This window comes from Euprymna scolopes, chromosome 28 (assembly GCF_053919585.1).
Source record: "Euprymna scolopes isolate OS-2025 chromosome 28, ASM5391958v1, whole genome shotgun sequence".
Classification (NCBI taxonomy): Eukaryota; Metazoa; Mollusca; class Cephalopoda; order Sepiida; family Sepiolidae; genus Euprymna; species Euprymna scolopes.
In genome coordinates, this window is record NC_136509.1 from 15000573 (window position 1) to 15024853 (window position 24281).

At 35.7% G+C, this 24281-nt stretch overlaps 1 protein-coding gene across 2 annotated transcripts in view; it reads left to right on the forward strand.

Moving 5' to 3' along the window:
- Positions 1-24281, forward strand: part of LOC145249486 (sentrin-specific protease 8-like) — an 80342-nt gene that overhangs the window by 19350 nt on the left and 36711 nt on the right. For both annotated transcript variants that reach the window (XM_080111079.1, XM_080111080.1), the window contains exon 3: positions 18320-18408. In XM_080111079.1, coding sequence (XP_079967205.1) covers positions 18320-18408 — 89 coding nt within the window. The remainder of the gene's footprint in view (positions 1-18319; positions 18409-24281) is intronic.

Below are 24281 nucleotides of genomic sequence, written 5' to 3' on the forward strand. Positions count from 1 at the left end.
ATGAGTGGAATATATATATATAAAGCTGAATGTCTGTGTGTGTCTGGTCACGAATAGGCTCCTAAATGTAATAAAAATGTAATAAAAAAAATAAAAAAATATATATATATATTTTTTTTATTATTTTTTTTTTTTTATTACATTTTCACCCCAAACAAGGCACATTGCCACTTTGGTGTAGGGGGTTACTATCAGGGGAAACAACTACTGGGGTACTATGTAGGGATTTGGGCAGCAAGATGTTGGTTCACGTTGCACTTGAACTTCTGCATGTCAGTACAGTTGGGGAAGCAGTGACCTGGAATGGAATTCCAGAGTCTAGCGGTTCTGGGGAAGAAACTACTGGAGTAGAAAGATCTTTTACATCTAGGGATCTCTACAGTGTGGGGGTGGGATTTTGCAGCTTCTCGGGTCTGTCGAGGGTGTTCACGTCGTGGGGGCACAAGTACTTGCAGTTCATCAGAGCATTCACCATTAAAATACTTGTAGAACAGGCAGAGGGATGCAATGTTTCGTCGATGGGACAGAGGCTGAAGCTTAGATGCCAGTTTAGGGCCTATCAGATTTGCGACTCTTTTGAACCTTGTCAAGGAGCGAGAGACTAGTAGCCGATGCACCAGCCCAAATGTGACAGCAATGCTCCATACATGGGCGAATGGTGGCCTTATAGAGGTACAGGATACTTTCGGGTGTTAGTAGTTTTCTAGCACGGTAGAGAGAGCCCACCTTCCTTGCAGCGGCCCTGGCAATGCCCTCGATGTAATTGTTCCAACTTTTGTTTCCTGTGAACGTTAGGCCAAGGAGCTTGAAAGATGTACTCTCAGATAAAGAGTCGTTGGCCATTGCTTTTGGTGGTAGAGAAGGTTTCTTGTAATTATTGAATGAAACTATAAATATAATATAAAGCTGAATGTCTGTGTGTGTATGTGTGTGTGTTTGGTCACGAATAGGCTCCTATATGGTTGACTATTTTAAAAAACTGATTACATATAATAATAGAAGATGTATCGAGACACAGGAATGGGTATGTTTGATCTGGCAGAATGGTGGTTCATTAAAATTGTGGGGTCTGCGTTCGCGCCTGGTCCACAAAGTATGGAAATAAAAAATTAAAAAATTAAAAAAAAAACGTTTACAAGTGTTTTTGATATAGATGTACATAAGAATACTTTGATAAGTATGTTTTAACTTAAATAGGGATGGTATAATAAAATTGTGGGGTCTGCATTCGCGCCTGGCCTCCATAGATTGGAAATAGGCACAAACTTTAATAAAGACTTTTCATATCTATCTGCGTAAGTATACTTTGATAATTATGTTTCAGTTTGAAGAAATATGGTATGATAAAATTATGGGGTGTTCGTTCACACATGACCTCCATAGAATGTAAATATGTGACAAAGTTTAACAAAGTTTTTTAATATAGATCCACAGAATATTGTGATGATAAGTGTTTCAGTGTGAACAGGTATGGTATAATAAATTATGGGGTTTATCTATTTTATTTTTACTTTCATCATATTTTGCTTTGGTTTTGATACCCCCAAGTTCGAAGCTATCTCTTTACAACCTTTCCTTTTCATAACCTATCCTACTTTCATAAATCAGAGTCCATTTTCTGTAGGCTGTTTTTGAACCCAGTCAACGACGGGTACTTTTGCTAGTGTGTGTGTGTGTATATATATATATATATATATATATATACAAAAATAAAAATCAAATGAAAGATTTGACGTGTTTCATTCGGATCAATGAACGTCTTCAGATGTTTATCCAACGAAACTGGTCAAATCTCTCGATTTTTTTTTTTTCCTGTTTTTATTTTATTTTCAGTTTCTATGGCACTTCATTTCATGATATTTCATGTATTTTTTTTCTTATCTATATAAATAAATCTGAGGCAATCTTTCTAGGGCAATTGCTCTTAACATATCGAAGGCCTTTGATAGGGTATAGCATAAACGTCTACTTCACAAGATCTTCAGCTATGGTATAGCTGGAAATGTCTTCTCAATTATGAAATCATTTCTTTCTGATAGGTTCATAAGAGTAGTAGTTGATGGGCAAAAATCAGAAGCTCACAGTATTAATGCTGGAGTCTCTCGGGTCCATTTTGGGCCCAACTCTCTTCCTGGTCTACATTAATGATTTTCCAAATCACATCCGTACATCATTTGTAGACATTTATGCTGATGACACTACTATGTATGGTAGCACATTTAAGACCGTAAACGACCAAGTTCTCTCCGATTCTCTCTCCTCTGATCTTGAGCACGTGGTACAATGGAGAAAGGAGTGGCTGGTTACTTTTAATGCATCTAAAACCAAGCTTCTCTCTTTACATCATCAACATTCTGATCCACATCTGGCATTAATTGAAATGAATGGCTCTCGTCTTGTTTTGGCAAGCTTTTGGGCTTGACCTTTACTCCTGATCTGAAATGGAACACGTACAACAAATCTGTTGCTAAGGCTGCTGGAAAAATGGTGGGATCCTTCTATCGATCCAGTAGATATCTCACTGCTGATGCAATTCTCTAACTATATAAGAGCCAAGTACGTCCAAGGATGGAGTACTGTTGCCACATCTGGGCAGGAGCGGCTAGTAAAAAATTGTCCTGCCTTGATAGAGTTCAAAATCGACTTTGTAGCCTCGTAGGGGATGTCCTTTTCTCTTCCATCTCACAGAAGAAATGTTACGAGTTTGCCTCTGCTTTATTGTTATTTTCATGGCAAGTGCTCGACTGAGCTTCAATCTATGGTTCCCCCTCGCCAAATTCACAAGAAACACTTGTCTAGCTGGAAACGCTATCAATAATTCCCCCCACTCTTTATCTGTGCCTAAACCTAAACATAGATTCCATGAACAAAGCTTCTTTCTTAGAACTGCACGCCTGTGGAATTGTCTTCAGTTTTCCTGCTTTCCAGCTGACTACAATATGGCCGTTTTCAAGTCCAATGTAAACCAGTTTCCATTACTAACAATTACTATATTGTCCAATTGACAACTGTACACTCTTACTCCCTTATCCTCGAGTAGTCTTTGGGCCTTGATGTATGGTGATGCCTATGTATATATATATAAAAAAAAAGTAAATGTATGTATGTGTGTAAAAATATTTAACACCAATAAACTTTTAAACTACTGGTCACATAACATCGAAATTAACAGGAAATAGTCATCATACACCAAGGATGGTTTATAACGAGTAAAATCTTTGTTTGGATGGATGAATAACGTATGCAGATATATGTTGACAGATACTACACTTTGTTCTTTTCAACTTACTGACATATTTCTATTAGTTTTATGCATGCACAAATTCAATCAAAACTTGAAGTGGTTTCATTATAAAGTATCTATTCTATCTGTCGGATTAGCTCATATGGTAGGGAACGTAGTTGAAATGCTAAATGTTTTCATTTTGATTCTTGCTGATGGCACCCAAGTCATTTTTTTAATCTTTTTAAATCAGTATTATATATTAGGTACAATATAATATTTATTAAAGAATTGACTCTGTAACAATATATACGAAAGCTGTATGAATTATAATATATTTAAGCATATTTTACAACCGGGCAGGACTGGGGCCCCCTGCTAGTATATGTATGTATGAAAATATATCTATGGTAAGTTACACTGAAGCGTCCATATTTTATCCCAGCGGAATCGTCAAGAAAGAATATTCAGTTATTTAAACTATTGAGCATATTTTAAGTAGGGTAGCTCATAGAGTAAATGTGGTATTTTGGCGACTGCTGAAGTGAAAGTGATAGACAAATGCTGAAAGAATTAGAGAAGAATTGTTTGGACAAATGATTGAAAATGGGTTAATCAAAAGTAGAAAAGATAGAGGATGAGCATCAACATCTCCACGTTTTAATGGCCTTGTACCGGATTTGTAGATGAATTATATAAATTTATTTGTGAACAAATAATTAAAATTGTATTTGTTCTGTTTTGTCAGAGGCGAAAAAAATCCTCCTAAACTGAGGCAATTTTCATTTTTTAAAGTGTTTCTTTTTTTTTTTTTTTTTTTTTTTTTTTTAAGTATCTGGATTTTTTCCATATTAAAAACAAACGTGTTTAACTTTGCCATTCCGGCAATTGAATAGGAACACTCTACTTTAACCTTTTACCTTGCTATTATGAACATATATGTACCGAAAACTGAACTAATGATGCTTAGATGCGAGGAAAAAAAAAGGACACTACTTTAAGGCCTTAGAAAGTGCATCCTTCCAAGCATTATCTCCTCCTTCAAGAGTAGAAGTAGGTTTATTGCTGATGCTTTGAGGGAACTCGTACTGGGTCAGTCTGATGGGTCTGTTCTCAACTATTTTTTTTTTTTTTTCTAACCAGAATGCTGCCTCTTATGTGTGTGTGTTGGGGGGGGGGCTGATTTCTTCCTCACTTTTTTTTACCTTGTGTCACATCTTGCTAAAGTCGACAGCCAATAAATAACAGCTCTCACTCCTAAAGCAATTTCAGTAATAGGATCAAAGTGTAGTATCTGTCAATCAACACTTTTTGGCATCTGTTTCAGAGACTGCCGGCTTTAAACTGAACTTTTGTAAATGGATTTCTATTTTGTATCGTTCTCATAAATGGAAGGCGTTTGCAATTTTTTGTTATCTCTTATTTGGTACAATTCACCTCTATTCTACATCTTTTGTGTTGGAGCTGCTGTTTCGTAAGCTAAAGAGTGGGGAGGTAAATTCAGTCTTAGTGGAATTTATTTGTGAGCATTTTCATACTTTGCCGATGACATCAGTGTCTTTGTGTCTTCCAAGACATTAAGAGGGTAACAGGAAACGCGCACATGTTACGAAACAATAACAGAGCCAGCAAATCAATCAGCCTGATTTGAATCCTCATGGTGTGATTCAGACCGGGCCTCCAGCTCCAGAGGAATTGGTTTGAGGTACAACCAAAGGTCAGAAGAGATAGGCTCTCTCTACCGTTCGCCCAGGTATGGAGTATTGTTGTTACATTTGGGCTGGTGCATCTGCTACTAATCTCTCACTCTTCAACGGGTTTCAAAAGAGAATCGCCAGCCTGATAGGTATTGAACTGTCATTTAAGCTTCAATCTCTGTCCCATCGACGTAATGTTTTATGAGTATTTTAATGGTGGATGCTCCGAACTACAAGTCCTTGTACCTACTCAACGTAAATACCCCCGACAAGCAGCAAAATCCGACCCCTACATAGAAATCCCTAGATGTAAGAAAGCCTTCTACTCAATTAGTTTCTTCCCCAGAACTGTTAGAATTTAGAATTCCCTTCCGGGTTCCTGCTTCCTCACCGGTACTGACACGCAGAAATTCAAGAGTAATGTGAATAGACATCTTGCTGCTCAACTCCCTACATAGTATCCTTGCAACTTATGTCCCTCGTAGTAGCCCTCTACTTCAAAGTGGCATTGTGCATTGTTTGGGGGGGGGGGAAGGTCAAAGCATAGAGTAACACTTGGCTTTGAAGGAAACTCCTGTTAAAGGGCAAAGATGAGGCAAAAACCACTTGTCTTTTCTCTTATTCTTTATTGACTGGCTGTACATCCTCTTCCTGTGAACCACTTAAAGGTCCTCTGGCACTTTCTTTTCTCAATTTCTTGGGATGGGAAGAGGTATTTGGTTCACAGACAGGTCTATTCAGTGTTTATGTAAGGGAGACTTGGAGATGTCCGACTTGATGTGTCATCAATATGTCGAGAGACTGGATTTCCTAAGAGAAATCTGCATAGAATTCCCATATTGACATTGCCTTTCCCGACCTCATTCTCAATCATTCAGTCAAGGCCATTGTAGGACGAGAGGTGAACTGCAGAGTGCCGAGCTGCACTCAAAATGTTTCCCTAGTCTAGTGACCTTTCTCTATGTTCTAGAATGTAACTCCACAGGGGATTAGTGAGGGCAGTAGCTGGCGATCTGTTTGTTAAGTGGTTCATGTGGTCGGAGGAGGAAGAAAAGGTCTGCTTCAAATGGAGTTGGACACCTGAGACGAGTCATCTCAACAATCTGAATTCTCTCCGACCTGTCGATTAATCCGAAATGTATTATATCTCTATGCCATACAACACAGTTTTGGAATGGAACAATCACCAGAGTGTCTCCACTGATCATGCTGATCATTTTAATGCTGTAAATTCTGATGGTACTAAGAGTATATCAACAAAATAATGGCTCATTTATTCCGAGCATCGACAATAAACATATCCAACGTAATCAACAACATTTGGCCATCATGGGAAGGTATGGATGCTGTTTCTTGCGATCCAGGTCATAGCATGAATGGTGATATGAACATTGCTGATCAGGATCTGATTGCTTTCTTTAAGCACCAGCTGAAGATCCAGATCAGATGTGATAGAAAAAGATTACATTCTGTGTGTGTGTGTGTGTGTGTGTTTTAAAGGTGACTACAAGCTTGTATGTATGAAAAGGAGTCAAATGTGAGTACGTATTCCTTGGCACATGCAGTTCCCCGTCCTGTTGGACCTCAGCTCTTCAAGTAAGCTAGTCAAGTAAATGAGCTACCTCCTCCCCTTCCCTGTAATAGAAATCATCCATGATGCTCACTCTGCATTTATCTTGGAAGGACAATACCCATTCTCTAAACCCCATCCTTATTTTCTTTTTTCTTCCACATAGATCGCACTCCCATTTAGACATTGACCTGCTTGTTTTTGGTTCTGAACAAAGCAATGGACAGTCTATTATTTAAGAGGGTCTTACAAACTGGTTTTTGGTTTTTTCTTTTATTTCAATGAATATCTGTACATATTTATGAATAAAAATAACAATCTCAAATAAATCTGACGATATCTTAAGTAGGATGGCTCCCTAGAATAAATGTGGTATTATGGTGACTGAGATGATACTGGATAAGAGAAATTTTTACACTTTTATCATTTTAGATAAAGGATGATTAATGACACTCATTTTTCCCACACTTTTGATGGCCTTGTGCCCAATTTGTTTTAAATGTAATTTAAACAAAATTTCTGAAAATAAATAATTCAAAGTGTAGTATCTGTTCTGTTTTCAGTCTGAAGGAGAAATCCAAATCGACAATTTTTCTTTTTTTTTTTTTTTTTTTTTTTTTTTGCTTATTCCCCATCTCAAGTGTCCCTTTTTGGGAAGCTGGATCCCCCTCCCCATCTGTTAAAAACTTGCCTAACTTTGCCATCATTATGAGCCAAGAAAATTAAAACTTCTTGAATTTGCTTTCAACCCGATAATAACCATTCAGCTTTGTATTTCTCGTATTCTTTTGACTTTGAGCCAGTTCCTTGATCCGAAACACAAAGTGACAATGGCATATGAAATGTTTTTTTTTTTTTTTACATAAGCATCACCACTTATCAAGGCCAAGAGGCAACTCGAGGATAAGAGTTAAAGTATGTACAGTAGAAATTGGACAATATAGTAATCGTTAGTAATGGAAATTCGGTAAATTTGTTAACAAGTGGGAAGGTTCATCAAGAACTTGTTTACGTTAGACTTGAAGACAACCATATTGTAGTCAGCTGGAAAGCAGGAAAACTGAAGACAATTCCACAGGCGTGCAGTTCTAAGAAAGAAGCTGTGTTCATGGAATCTACGTTTAGGTTTAGGCACAGATAAAGAGTGGGGGAATTGATAGTGTTTCTTGTGAAAGTTTGGTGAGGGGGGACCATAGACTGAAGCTCAGTCGAACACTTTCCATGAAAATAACGATACTGCAGAGACAAACTCGCAACATCTCTTCTGTGAGATAGAGGTTGCAGGGAAGAGAAAAAGATATCTCCTACAAGGCAGGACAAGTCCTTTCTAGCAGCTCCTGCCCAAATGTGGCAACAGTATTCCATCCTTGGACATACCTGGCTCTTATATAGATAGAGAATAGCATCAGCAGTGAGATATCTACTGGATCGATAGAAGGATCCCACCATTTTTCCAGCAGCCTTGGCAACAAATTTGATGTACGTGTTCCATTTCAGATCAGGAGTAAAGGTCAAGCCCAGAAGTTTGTCAAAACAAGACGAGAGCCATTCATTTCAATTAATGCCAGATGTGGATCAGAACGTTGATGATGTAAAGAGAGAAGCTTGGTTTTAGATGCATTAAAAGTAACCAACCACTCCTTTCCCCATTGTACCACGTGCTCAAGATCAGAGGAGAGAGAATCGGAGAGAACTTGGTTGTTTACTGACTTAGATGTGCTACCATAGATAGTAGTGTCATCAGCATAAATGTCTACAAATGATGTAAGGATGTGATTTGGAAGATCAGGAAAAGAGTCAGGCCAATCTCCATTTCTACAATTTTCACTCCGATATTTCCAAGAATTTTTTTTGGTTTTTCTTCTGCTGTTTTTCTGTTTTTATATCTGACGCATTTATGGGCATGTGTTTTTTTTTTTTTGTTTTTGTGCTTAAATTCATCCCAAACAAAACACATTGTCACTGAGACATTACATACTATCATGAATTACAAGTTAAATTCATAAGGGGTATCCTAAGTGAGAAGTTGGGCATCAAGATGTTTGTTCACATTACATTTAAATATCTGAATGTCCTTTCAGTCATAGAGCAGGGAGGGAATTCCAAAGGCCAAGGAAAATAAACTATTAAAGTAGAAAGCTCCCTAGCATCTGAACAATTCCATGGTGAATAGATGGGATTTAGCTGATTGTTAGGTTGGTTGGATGTATTTATGGGGAATACAGCAGGAAGTTCATTGGAGCACATTCTATCATAGTACTTGCAAAACAGCATCATCATATTTGGTTTAACATCCGTTTTACATACTGGCATATGTTGGATGGTTTTAAGAAATTGACTTTCATACTAACTTATCTCTGGAGCTATCTTTATTTATCCCTCTTTATCTCGAGTTCATTTTATCACTTCCTTGCATGAATCTTGTGTATACAAATATATAAACATATACACATACTTAACTTTATATAAATAGAGATATTATAATATATTGAACCAGTTGTGTCAGAGAGAGGTTTAAAAAGAAAGATCTTATACACACAATTTTTTTTCATTTTTTATTTAACTTTACTATTTTTTTATTCATGTCAACGCCAGGTATGTTTGCTAGTTCATCATAAATATTTACAGAATTTTGAGATGAGGATTAATAATTTGTATTGAAATTTGTTTTTGGATACCTATTTCTAAAAAGTACCATTTATTTGTGAAAATAACAGGTGAGAATAATTACACGAGTAATCTGAATATTAAAAAAAAAAATGACTAATTTCATATGATGATATTTTGCCAAAAGTTTAAGCTACACAAAGTATGTACATTGATCACAAATCGGTTCAGTGACTTACAGTGGACAACCTTTTGTTATTGAAAGCCAAAGAAATTCAAGAAAATGCCCCCCCCCCCTTATTAAAAATTGAATGAATAATTCAAAACAAAAAAGAAATACAAAATATTGGCATTTAATCTAAAGTATTCGGAAGAATTTCTTTTAATCCAATAAGTTTCATGATCCGATAAGCCTTAAATCAGCTAAAGTTTATGAATTAGTCCAAAGAATCAATTTCGTTTTATCTTTTAACAATGAAACACAATTTATAGCTTAACATTGTGAGAAAATCAAACAATTCATTCATTTGACTGATTCGTGAACCTTTGTTCAGTTAAGGATTAAGAGGCAAGCTACATGTTTTGGTTTCGATTCTGGCTGACGATACCCAAGTAATATGTATTTTTTTTTTAACCATTAAATCACTTCTATACATTGGGTACAATATAATAATCAATAGAGAATTGGCTCCATAATAATAAATCTTTATTTACTATTATCACCCTTTATCTGTACCTAAACCTAAAAATTAAATTCCATGAACAAAGCTTCTTTCTTAGAAGTGCATGCCTGTGGAACTCTCTTCTGTTTACCTGCTTTCCAGCTGACTACAATATGGCCATTTTCAAGTCCAATGTAAACAAATTCTTGATGAGCCGTTCCACTTAAGTTAACAAATTTACTGAATTTCCATTACTAACGGTTACTAGATTGTCCAATTGACAACTGTACACTCTTAACTCTTATCCTCGAGTGGTCTCTGGGCCTTGATAAGTGGTGATTCTTTTGTAAAACAAAAAACCCCCCCGAAATATTCATAAATGAAAATATCGTATATCAGTGTATTTTACGATCTGTCAATGCCGAGTGGCCTTCTAGTGAAAAGAAAAAAGCAAGGTATATTTATAATTAACATGACTGAAAGATATATTTAGGTAATTAATTCCTATTTTAGTTACAGAAATTATTTGGGAACAACCCTCGAATTCATCACCATTAGAATGTGTGTTCTTTTAGAACACACAACAACAACAGAACATATGTAAATGATGATGCGTTCAAAACAAAAGTTTCTCAAACAGAAAAAAAGTCTTTTTTATTCTGAAATTTTGGACTCCAAACAGCACCCAAATATGCATAATCACCCTTGCCTTGTTTACAAATGGTTCTGTTTGCATGTCACCGTTTCCTGACAGCGAGCACATGCGAACTTATTCCTGTCTCTCTGCACCATTACCACATAATGTTAACAAGCCGATTGCTATTCAATTTCGAAACGTTCACAACAAAAAGTAATGTTTCTATTCTGATTTTGACTTTTCATGGGTTGAAAATATGTTCTTTGTATAAGGTTGAAAGAATCACTCAAACTGTTTTATGAGCAACGATGGGTGCGAATGATGGTTTAACGGACGATTTGTCTGATGCTTAAGAGGAGAGAGAGTTCTTCCTTTAATAGTAAAAAAAAAAAAAAAGGTGGTGATGAATTTCTTGGACAAATACGAGGGTTGTTCCAAAAGTAATGCCTCCTATTTTTTTTTAACTTAAAAACTAAAACGTTGAAAAACTAAAAAGATGAGAATGATACCATTGAAACGAGCGATCATTTATGCTCCAGAATTTATTTTTCTACATAGTCGCCATCAGCCTTTGAGACTTTACATGACCGGTCGCCACAGTAGATTGAAAATTTCTTGGGGCGACTAAAAGTCGTAAATCACTCGCCCACCAGTCGATAAAATTTCTTTAAATAAAGAAACGGGGGGGGGGAACTTATTTTACGACCCTCAAATATGCGGTGACTTAGAATGACCTATGTTTCATCATTTGTGAATTCTTTCATCTCTGGCTGAGAGACTTTGGAATATCGTATTGAAAAAAAGAGTGGTCACGCTAAAGGTTAACAAGAGGTCAAATTTACACATTCAGCGTGTAGTCAAAATGTCGCCTTCATTTAGCTCTCTAATTTTGAAGTTCATTTGGAAAAAAAATTCTTCGACACTACAACTACATACACTTCATGCTTACAAAAGTAAAGACGAACATTTGAAAGAGGAAAAAAACGTATCGTTCCGTCAAGCATCCAAAGAAATGATTCTTATTTCTATGGAAGAATAATATGAATGATGCTATATAAAGAAACTGGTGTTGTATTTTAATGTCTTGTTAAATATTTACTGAAATGTTTGTTGTAATAAAATAGTTGATTTACAAGAGTTAAACAAATATTTTCTTGTTAGATTATACATACGTAATTTCTTGAATTGTTGTAAAATTATTTACTATTATTGACTGAAACAAAGATATAAAATCCGACAGCAAAAATATTTTGGAGCGAGTAAATTTTTCTTCACACTCGACCGGCGGTAGAGTGATTTTTTTTTTTTTTTTTTCAAATCTCAAAGGCTGGTCGCCAACATTCTTAAAGCATTTTTGCCAGCAATGAATGATAGCTGTACATGAGCATTTTGTGCTTTGTCATATGAAGCGCTACAAAGACAGGAGTGGTGCTATTAAAACAAGCGACTTTTTGTGTTCCAGAATTTCTTTTTCTACATAGTCACCACTATTCTCGATGCACTTTTGCCAGTGATGAACAAGAGCCTTCATGCTTCAAAAGTCTAGAGCACACTGTCACATCTCTGTCGCACCCTGAAATCAACGAACCCATCTAACTGCTGACATTGTGATATACAAATATCTGTATGTGATGTTGCCAAGCTAATCAAAAACTTTGATTCCAGTAAAGCAACTGGCCCTGACGGTATTTCAATTATAGTACTCAAAAAAACTTCAACCAGAACTTGCGCTCATACTTACAAAACTGTTTAAATGTTGTCTTAAGGTGAAGTGCTTCTGATCATCCTGGAAAATCTCATCAGTATGTCCTGTATTTAAGAATTCAGGTGATTGCTCATCTCCCTCTCAGTACAGGCCAATAAGTCTCCTGTGTGCCATGAGTAAGTTGTTGGAATCTGTTAAAAAGAGAAGTAATCAACTATCTCAGCAAGAATAACCGTCTTAGTGACGCGCGATATGGTTTCCGTTCTGCTAGATCTACAGCAGATGTGCTTATAGTTATATTTCATAGGATTAGCAAATCTCTCGATGGAGGCTACCTTTCTAGGACAATTGTTCTTGACATATCAAAGGCCTTTGATAGGGTATGGCATAAAGGTTTACTTCACAAAATCTCCAGCTACGATATAGCTGAAAATGTCTTCTCAATTATTAAATCATTTCTTTCTGATAGATACATAAGAGTAGTGGTTGATGAGCAGAAATCAGAAGCTCACAGTATTAATGCTGGAGTCCCTTAGGGGTCCATCCTGGGCCCAACTCTCTTCCTGATCTACATTAATGATCTTCCAAATCACATCCTTACATCATTCGTAGACATTTATGCTGATAACACTACTATCTATGGTAGCACATCTAAGACAGTAAACGACCAAGTTCTTTTCGATTCTTTCTCCTCTAATCTTGATCAAGTGGTACAATGGAGAAAGAGGTGGTTTGTTACTTTTAATGCATCTAAAACCAAGCTTTTATCTTTACATCATCAATGCTCTGATCTCCATCTGGCATCAATTGAAATGAATGGCTCTCGTCTTCGGGAGGCCTCATGTTTTGACACGCTTCTGGGCTTGATCTTTACTCCTGATCTGAAATGGAATACATACATTAAATCCATTGCTTAGGCCGCTGGAAAAATGGTGGGATCCTTCTATCGATCCAGTAGATATCTCACTGCTGATGCAATTTTCTATCTATATAAGAGCCAGGTACATCCAAGGATGGAGTACTGTTGCCACATCTGAGCAGGAGCTGCTAGAAAGGACTTATCCTGACTTGATAGAGTTCAAAATAGACTTCGTAGCCTTGCAGGGGATGTCCTTTTCTCTTCCCTGCAACCTCTTTCTCACTGAAAAGATGTTGCAAGTTTGTTTCTGCTTTATCGTTATTTTCATGCCAAGTACTTGACTGAGCTTTAATCTATGCCCCCCCTCGCCAAACTTTCACAAGAAACACTCGTCTAGCAGAAAACAGTATCAATAATTCCCCCCACTTGTTATCTGTGCCTAAACCTAAACGTAGATTCTATGAACAAAGCTTCTTAGAACTGCACGCCTGTGGAATTGTCTTCCGTTTTCCTGCTTTCCAGCTGACTATAATATGGTTGCCTTCAAGTCTAACGTAAACAAGTTTTTGATAAGCCATTACATATAAGTTAACAAATTTACCAAATTTCCATTATTAACGATTACTTTATTGTCCAATTGTCTACGGTACACTTTTTAACCCTTATCCTCGAGTCGCCTCTGCGCCTTGATAAGTGGTGATGTCTTTGTAAAAAAAAAAAAAAAAAAACTTTGTACACATTCAGCAGACGCTGGTGAACGTGGATCAGTTCAATTTTTCTGCATGGTGGAATCCAATGATACATGTCTGCTTCTGATGCTCGTTCATGACAGGGTTGCTTTCTTGCACTCACACCCTCAATAGCTGCAACAGAGAGATGAAGCTTTGATGTCATGAATGTAAGAGTTCAGTAACTTTAACAATGCAATTTGCAATCGTCTTTGATCTATTCAGGAGAAATAAAAAAAAAATAGGAGACTTAACTTTTGGAACGAATCTCATATCTAAACAAGGGAGTAATTTTACATTAACTTTACATAACAAATTGCCTATCGCCTCAATCCATACCCATTAAAATTGAAAAAATAATTTAAAACAAAAAAATAATCTTATAATACAGAATATTGGCATTTAATCAATAGTACTCTAAAGAATTTCTTTTAATCCAATAAGCTTCATGATAAAAAAACATTTTTTGCCAGCTAAACAAAATGTCTGCATGAAGTTGATCATAAATTTGTTCAGTGATCTGGAAGGAAGTTATATTATTGAAATTCAAAGGAAGAAATATTTTTTTTGTTTTAACAAAGAAACGAATAAAATAAACGAAAAACCTGTTGGATTTTCTCACATTCCAAAGTGACCCCCATCCAATTCATTGTCAAAAGATAAAACCAAATATTTGACCTTCACTAAATCGTTAAAATTATTTCAATGTGTTCAAGCATATAAACGACATGATTTTTCCACAAACCTGTCATGCTTATGTTTGAAATAGCATTTTCATTGATAACCATTCAGCACCACTAGTGGTGTGTATGTTACATTTGTGTTTGGCTTACAAAGCTAATGGTCAGTGAAGGCTGAATTTGTCTGATTCCACTGACCATTGGGCTTGTTAGCCAAAGCATAAGACATGCCGAGAGAGAGAGAGAGAAACAGTTCTATGAGATCACACTTGATTGACAAGATATAATTAAACAGTGATTATTGATCTTTCTCACTCCGACTGATCAGTGATTTGGAATGGAGATCAAGGTGAATAAACTTCGACACCTAAGTGTACCTGGATGTGCTGAAGAGTGTGGTGATCCCCTGGTGCAATCAGGTGACCGCTGGCAGACCCTGGGTGCAGCAGCAGGACTCTGCGTTGGTTCACAAGTCCAAAGAGACCCAGGCTTGGCTCCAGAAGGAGTGCTATGACTTTGTATCCTTCTCACACTGTCCCTCCTCTTCTCCGACCTGAACCTGCTGGACTACTTCGTTTGGTCATATATTGAGAACATCACCAACATGACCTCCCACAACACCAAAGCCAGCCTGATTGCCGTCGTCTGCTGAGTATTTGCCAAGCTCCTGCCAACGCTTGTGGAAAAGGCATGCTCTCAGTTCGGGACTTGTATCTAGGCAATGATTGTGGCTGAAGGCGGCTACATTGAATAGATGTCAGCTCTACTACATAATCAAGTTACTTGAATTGATTTTTTTCAATAAGTTTTAAAATAAAGCTGTAGTTTTTTTTTCTTTAGGGCAACAAATTTATTGTTTCACCCTGTATTTTAAAAAAAAAAATTTTTTTTAGTGTTATTTTCTTTTATCTAACAAACTTTACGTTTCAACATGTGCAACGCGTCATTTTCTTCTTCCTTATAAATCCCCTCTTACTGTAATATCACTAAGCTTATCCTTCTTTATATGTTCTAGAAAATTCTTCATCTCTGCTATATCTCCATTTTGTATTTACTTGTTTTTGAAACTGCTTTCATTCTTGGTGTTTGTAGTGCAACGGGGTCCCAAATTCTAGCTTCGCTTTCAGCTTGGGAAAGTTACGTCATATGGTACTCGATTGATGTGGCGGCAAATGGCATATCTTTGAATTAAGAGAATAGTTCTTTTTGTTTTGTTTTTCTTTTTCAAAGGAGTCACCATTTATCAAGGCTCGTAGGCCATTCAAGGATAAGGGTTAATGAGTGTACGGTAGTCAATGGAACAATATTGTAGTAATCGTGGTGGAAATCTTGTAAGTTGGATTACTGAAAATAGTGAGCAGGCTACACTTAGAATAGGTTTAGAGGGCTTTTATCTCATTTTATTTGTTTCTTTTTTGGTTGTTTGTAATTTCTCTCTCCAGCTTACATCCCATTTTTTAAATATAAAATTAACGTTAAAACAGCACATTTAAAATAAGATAGGCCCATAAAGTGAATGCGATATTCAGGTGATTAATTAATTTAGAGTAAGCTTTAAAAAATTGTGAGACAAAATCTGATATGCTTATTGAGCCCCTCAGTCCGCCAAACAACTTTAGCCTCATTGTTATTTTCCATTTATTGTTAATTTTTGTTGCAAATCAAATAAACCGACATTTTATGTACACACCATTTGAATTAAATTTTATAAGAATAAGAATAAGAAGCCAATGCGGAAATTGAAATCAAAATGAGACAATGTTTTTAGAAAAGTTAGGAACAAATATTTAATTAAGAATTTACTTTGAAATAATTACTCTTTATAAGTGTAATGTATAGTTAATTCCCAATTATTTGTTACTTTTAAAACCAAAAAAAATTCAACCACCTTTTAACAATGTCTTTTATATCATATCTATACAAGTTAATAACATAATTTGAACTCCCACATTAGATAAGATGGTAGTTCAAATTAATATTTGACCTTCAATGAATAATGGAGAAAGTTGATGTGTTTAGCTTTTGATACTAAATACTGGTTTTCTCTGAAAGAAACCTGCAAATGGAGGTTTTGTTTAATGAAGGGTTGTGTCACGTATACTGTGCTCTTACCCTCAACAGTTTAAAAGTATTTGATTATAACGTTTTCTTTAATAGTTATTACTGTTTTTATGTAAAATCATTGGAAGAATTATCTAAAAATTAAAAAAAATAAAGGCAATAAAACGTTTGAAGTCCAAACTGCTTCAATCAGGTACAGTTTATAAATTAGTCCAAAGAATCAATTTCGTTTTATCATTTAACTAGCGAGGGGTACCCGGTGTTGCCCGGGTGTTTGGAGGTGTGTGTGTGTGGAAACTCCGGGGGTGGGTTTTTAAAAAAAAAAAAAAAAAAAAGTAAGTATAAGGATCGAACCCGAACCCTTGAGGCAAAGTTGTAAATTAAAGTGTGAAAAAAAAAAAAAAAACATGCGGCGTTAACCATTGCCCCACCGCGAGATAACAGAAACACATTTGAATTTAGTTAATTACTTCGATTTGGCAGGTGCCCGTTTTAATGAGTTAATGAGGTCAAGTTTGACGGCGGGATATTATTTCATTTACTGCGGAATGCTTTTTTTTATTTTTATTTCCCCAAGATGTTATAGGAAAAAGACTAACCCACATGCGGCGAGCAACAAATGTTGAATATTTATCTTCCCGAAATCGAGCAAATTAAATAGACAGGTGAGCTTCATTGTTAACTGTGAGATATTACGATTTATATGTGATATAAAAAGTTGTGAACCGACCGACCGCTTCTCTGAAAAAAGCCTTTTGTAGACATACAGAAAAAGCGAACACACATACATACATACATACATACATTTTCGCTTTTATATATATAGATAAAACAAAATTTATAGCTTAACATTGTGAGAAAATCAAACAATTCATTCATTTCACTGATTCGTGAACCTTTGTTCAGTTAAGGATTAAGAGGCAAGCTACATGTTTTGGTTTCGATTCTGGCTGACGATACCCAAGTAATATGTATTTTTTTTAACCATTAAATCACTTCTATACATTGGGTACAATATAATAATCAATAGAGAATTGGCTCCATAATAATAAATCTTTATTTACTATTATTATCACTCTTTATCTGTAGATAAACGTAGATTCCATGAACAGAGCTTCTTTCTTAGAACTGCACACCTGTGGAAATGTCTTCTGTTTACCTGCTTTCCAGTTGACTACAATATGGCCGTTTTCAAGTCCAATGTAAACAAATTCTTGATGAGCTGTTCTCCTTAAGCAATCCAATTTTCCAATTTACCAAATTTACACTGCTAACGGTTACTATGATATTATCCTTTTGACCAATGTACACTCTTTAACTCTTATCCTCGAGTGGCCTCTGGGCCTTGATAAGTGGTGATTCCTTTGTAAAAAAACAACAAACAAAGAAAGAATATTTAGTCATAACATTTTCACTGATAATATATAGAATTAAAGATATATCTCATAAAATAGTGAAGAAAAGCCAAAATCCCAAAAAATTCTACACAAATTTGAAGACCAAACAAATTAATTATAACGTTTTCTTTAATAATTACTATTAAATAAATATTTTTGTAAAATTATTAGAAAAAAAAAAAAGCCAAAATTGAAGCCAAATTTTTTTTTAGCATTCATATAATTTTTTTATTGTATGATATAGTCAGTGTCTAAAGGATGCTTCATCATAAAAAATTCGATACAATTTTGTCAAGTAGTTTTGGAGACTATAAGTGACCAACAAAATTGCTGGAAAAAATGATTGCATCATAGTAGCTCTTTATGCTTCAGTAACAATATGCCCTGTTTGGAATGAGTAAATTAAAAAAAAAAAAAAAATTGTTATTTTGAGCATGGAGTTTAGTAAGTCATTAAATTTCATTAATGCTTTTTTATTTTGTTTCTTTTGTAGATATTTTGAAAAGGAGCAGTTCAGTCATAGCGTCGACTTGATTGGTTATATCAGTCCGTCTGTGACTCAAGCAATCAAATTCTCTTCACGTAAATTTGCCTCTTGTATTTTTTAATAAGCACACATTTTAATTTTTTTCATTAAGAAGGTCCAGGGACCTCTTTTTTAAATTTTTTTATTTTATTTTTTGGTCTTGATTAAAAACAAAAGTTTGAATGTAAATAAAAATTTATTTGAAACATTTGGATATTAATTCGGGGTCGTACTGATTTGATATGTTTCTGAATTATATCAGTGATATAAGTCATGCGATTGTTCATCTAAAAACAAGAATAGTTTTAAGGCTTCCAAAATTCATACTAGAATTGTTTGCGATAAAGTATTAGTCAAAATTCAGTTGTAAATGACAAGTTTCTGGAATTTAAAGGTTCAATCCTCAGTGTGGACGATATTCAGAATACAATTATGAATTACTTAAAACTACTGGTTATGGCTGACTGATCAAAAATGTGCTACCTCATGATTCCGTTTGAAATTCCGTGCAGTTCATCAAGAAACACCTGAAGATCAGGTTACATGGACTGAAACGTTCTGAAAATATCCTTCAAGATGAGATCAGTATTCCAAATAATCCAAATGATTATCAACATTTCACAGAAGAACAACAGATTTTTAAATTCTGGTTTATTGCCTCAATATCATTGGAGGGGTTAGAATGTCTGCTCAAAAATATGACTCCATAGTTTATTTAAAAAAAAAAAAGACATGAGATGTACTTGTTGGGTCTTACTATTACTTATTTATTCTTATGATTCCATTCAAAAAGGTTCATAAACTGTGATGTTCTTGCATAACAAAAATAAGTTTCTTTGCATCTGTATTATCCTTATGGGAAGACATTTGTTATTTTGTCCTCTTTGTAGTATATACAGTGTTACGATACACCTCTTGAGAGTGCCAAATTTGGAATATATTCCCGATTACGCATCATGTTAAGAATAGTAAAAAAAAAAAAAAATCTAATATGCTGGTTGTGGAATGTTATGCCTCAAATGGCAAGGTAATCTAAGGTTCTTTGATCAGTTCCGTTGTGAAATAACCCAGAGCACAATTCAACAAAAAATAAATGACCGGACAAAACAAAATTATACATATGTATTTATATATACATCAATTATTTTATTGTGCAATAAAATTTATTAAACATAAAACAAAAGCGTAGAACAAAATGTTCCAATGGGTCAAAACAAAGTGGGGAAAAATTAAGGAAGTTAACAAGTTAATGTCTCTTCACGCTATTATATAAGATAATTTAAAAAAAAATTTTTTTTTTAAATTTTTATTATTTATTTATTTTTTTTTTTCTCAAAGGAGTTACCACTTTTCAAGGCTCGGAAGCCACTTGATGATAAGAGCTAATAAGTGTACAGTAGTCAATTGGACAATATCATAGTAATTGTTGGTAGTGGAAATTTTCTAAATTGGATTACTTAAGGGGATGATTTATCAAGAACTTGTTTACGTTGGACTTGAAGACAATCATATTGTAGTCAGCTGGAAAGCAGGGAAATGAAAGAGTTCCATAGGCATGCAGTTCTAAGAAAGAAGCTTTGTTCATGGAATTTATGTTTAGGTTTTGGCACAGGTATAGATAAAGAGTGGGATAAATTATTTATAGTGGTTTTAGCTAGATGAGTTTTTCGTAAAAGTTTGATGAGAGGAGGACCATAGATTGGAGTTAAGATGAGCACTTGCCATGAAAATAATGATAAAGCAGAGACCGGCTTGCAACGTCTCTTCTGTGAGAAAGAGGTTGTAGAGATGAGAAAAGTGCATCCCTCACTAGGCTATGAAGTCTATTTTGAACTCTGTCAAGGCAAGATAAGGTGCTTCTAGCAGCTCCCACCCAGATGTGGCAACAGTACTCCATCCTTAAACGTACTTGGCTCTTATACAGGTACAGAATTGCATCAGCAGTGAGACATCTAGTGAGTGGAAGAATGATCCCACCATTCTTTTCAGCGATCTTGGCAACGAATTTGATGTACGTGTTGGATTTCATATCAGGAGTAAAGGTCAAACCGAAAAGTTTATCAAAACATGGAGCCTCCCCAAGACGAGAGCTACTCATTTCAATTGCCAGACGAGGGTCAGAGCATCGATGATGTAAAGATAGAAGCTTGGTTTTAGATGAATTGAAATTAACCAGCCACCCTTTTCCTCATTGCACAATGTGCTCCAAATCAGAAGAGAGAGAATTAGAGAACTTGGTCGTTTATGGCCTTTGAAGTATTGCCATAGATGGTAGTGTTGTCAGCATAAATGTCTACGAATGATATAAGGATGTGATTTGGGAGATCATTGATGTAGATCAAGAAGAGAGTTGGGCCTAGGATAGACCCTCTAAGGGACTCAAACATTAATACTGTGAGCTTCTTATTCTTGCCCATCAACCATTACTCTTATGAACCTATCAGAGAGAAATGATTTAATAACTGGGAAGGCATTTCCATCTATACCGTAGTTGGAGATTTTATGGAGTAGACCTTTATGCTACACCCGATCAAAGGCCTTTGATATGTCAAGAGCAATTGCCCTAGAAAGGAAGCCTCCATTGAGAGATTCACTAATCCTATGAGATATAACCATTAGCACATCTGCTGTAGATCTAGCAGAACGGGAACCATATTGCATGTCACTGAGGAGGGTATTTTTATTTAGGTTGTTGACTACTGCTCTATTTAACACAGATTTCAGCAACTTACTCATGATTTACAAGCGAGTTATTGATCTGTACTGAGAGAGACATGACTGATCATCTGAATTTTTAAATCTGGGGGATACTGGTGATATTTGTTATTGATGAGGCTTTCCAGGGTGTTGGTGTTAAGACATTAAACAGCTTTGGAATTATGGGAGCTATTTCTGGTTGAAGCTTTTTCAGCACTATAATTGGAATGCTGTTGGGACCTGTTGCTTTACTGAAATCGAGGTTTTTGATTAGCTCGGCAACATCACGCACAGGTATTTGTATGTCGCATAACATGTTTTCAGATACTGGAGAAAATACGGGGAGTTGGTAGCCTTGATCGCATCGGGTAGAATTAGCTGCAAAGTTCTTGGCAAAGAGTTTGGCCTTGTCCAATGTTAACGAGATTATCTCGGGTCCATTGATGATCGTTGGGATAGAGCATCTGTTCAGAACCCTGTTTGTTATTTGCCAAAACTGGTGAGAATCAGGCCGCTGCTCAGCTACTTTGGACTTGACGGACTGATCATACAACTCTCTTGCATTCTTTATTACTCTTTTACAGTGGTTGCTGGCAGTCTTGAAGTCTCAGTACATCTATTACGTTGGAAGCAATGGAAATAGTGATTTCTGTGCGAAATGGCAGCAGCTCATTCTGGAGAAAACCACAGCTGACTATTAGGTTTTTTGCTGGAATTTTTTGGAGGATATGAAACGGTCAAACTTAGAATTAACCATTCTGTCAGATCTGATACTATAGAGGACATATTCTTTTTAAACATGGAACACAGTGGTAAATCTGATATAAATGCATGCGAGCTACCCCAGTCAGCCACAGAGTATCGATATACTGTATGATGGAGAGGTACATCCGAAGACTTATTACATTTCATTTTTATCTTAACTGAGACAACTGAGTGGTCAAGTTGTGAGAAAAAGGTCTAGGAGACTTGCAGTGTCGGGCACATGGGTGGGTTTGTGAACAAACTGAGTAAGGTCATAAGCAATTGAAAAATCGTGACAGAACCTCTCCCCTCATGTCTTGTTTGAGTGGACTAACCATTCTACATTGTGGGCATTGAAGTCTCCACAGACGTGAGTGTTAGCTGAAAGATGAGCAGACAGGATGTGGTTAATTTTCTCAGACATGTTCTTAAAAATAGTAACTTCGCTGTTGTGGAGGCGATAAAGGACAAATATAAATACAGTGGTGTGAGCAAGTGCAACCCGGAAGCACATATAGGGTAATTTAGGGTCTTCTCTAGAGATGTCCCTACCAAATCCATCTTTAATGAAGGCACATTTCTGACAAAGAGGGAAGAATTGCTGTTTTCTCAGTTAGAATCTATCCATCCTGCACTTATCGTTGACTGTTTTTTTTTTTTTTTTTTTAACTCCTTAGCATCAAGTGGCTTTATGCCTTGTCTGGAGTGAAAAACATAAGCAAACAATCTTAGGAAAACAAACATTATTGACTTGGATTTAGTATGATGATAATAGATAACAAATTGATGACTTGAATTTAGTAGAAAATGTTTCATTACTTTGTTACTAAATGGATATCCACAAATTATAGAATTGATCAACTGAGTTCATCTCTTTTTTCAACAAGGGATAATAAAATAGTAGGGTAGTCTAAACTGTTTAGCTGTCCGAAAAAAAAAAAAAAAAACAGATCTAGAAAAAAGGTAATGCTTGCAATTATAGTTATACCTGAGACCTTGCTTTGTATTTTGGGAAAATTTGGCTCGCCTGGATAGGGTTGAGATTGTAGGATGCAAATCACAGTAAGTATATTGATCTCTCATCGGAAGTTATCTTTTAGATTTGAATGATGGCTATCATTTTTAAGAAGGACATAAGTTAATCAGAAGACTGCAAATCATTTGACCTGGCAATGTAAAGATGAGCCAATGTCTTATCTGGGTCTTACTTTTCTGGAATTTGCGTTTCTTTTGACCCGACTCTTTTTAAGAGTAATCATTTAAGGATTTCACTTTCATTTTGATACAAAACCATAACTACGATGGAGATCTCTCGTTATTTTTGTCAAAATTGGAAATATTTTCAAATTTTCACCAGCTATGGGCAAATAGCTCCACTGCCTTGTGGATGCTTTGGGAAAAACAAAGGCTAAGGAAGTAAACCCCGACAAAAAATCTGGTTTTCAGTCCCGATAAACGGATAGTGATGCACTGCAACAATTTTCAGGCAATTCCTGCAGCTATGCGTGCTCCGACTGTATTGGGTTGCCTTTCCGTCGGACTTTGTCTGGAACACCTAGAGGAAGATCCTGCTTACTAGGTAAACCTAGGTCTCTTTATTACCCGCCCAGGTCTGTATCCTGATAGCCAATTCCAGCTTCAAGCTGTATAGTCACACCAGATGCTGCAGTGCACCAGATGCTTCAGAATGGCATTGTCTTGTTAGACGGAAGGTTGTCATCATATACTTCTCCATATTGCATAGAGTATTACAGAGGTTATGTTAGGAAAATGCTGATAATTTAAAAACTATTTGATCACGCTAAAGTTTTGCATACTGGATACTGTTGTTGAAGAGTATCTGGTCCATATAACAAATTTGGATGAATCAGAAGTTGAAATTCTGTCAAAATTTGGATCGACTGAATTTATCAAAATCAAGTCAGTCATATAAGATGTAGGACTTCATTGGCTACAATATAGGGTAAGCACCAAGTCTCTATGAAGAGCAAAACCAAAGTGTGACTTCCAGCATTTGTGACCTTGATAATGACTTTAAATATCTCCAAATTAAATTATGACGGAACTTGTGAAAGAGGGTTCTTTTTAAGGTATAGATGCATCCTGTTTATAGAAAAACTTAAAAAAAAAAAAATGATGACAAATGACTTTCCCATCAAAATTGTTTGGTAATTGATCAAAGAGAATTTTCCTGCTCAATCAAATGGGATTATTTTAAAAGATGACGGAAATAAACTGATCAACACATTTTTTTTTTTTTTTTTTGGTTCCCAAGGCTGATTTAGACTAATTTGGGGGTACTGATTCCGAAAATCATTAATTTTTTTCTCATCAGATAAAGTTGTAAAGATATTTGCTATTTTTTACCTTAAAATTAGGTGTTCTACCTCCCTGATTTGAACCTAATATCTCCCTTTAAGTTACTCTTAACTAAAAAGTTTCTTTCTTCTTAATTTTCTCTTCCGGTTGGTCTTTACTTCCTTTTTGC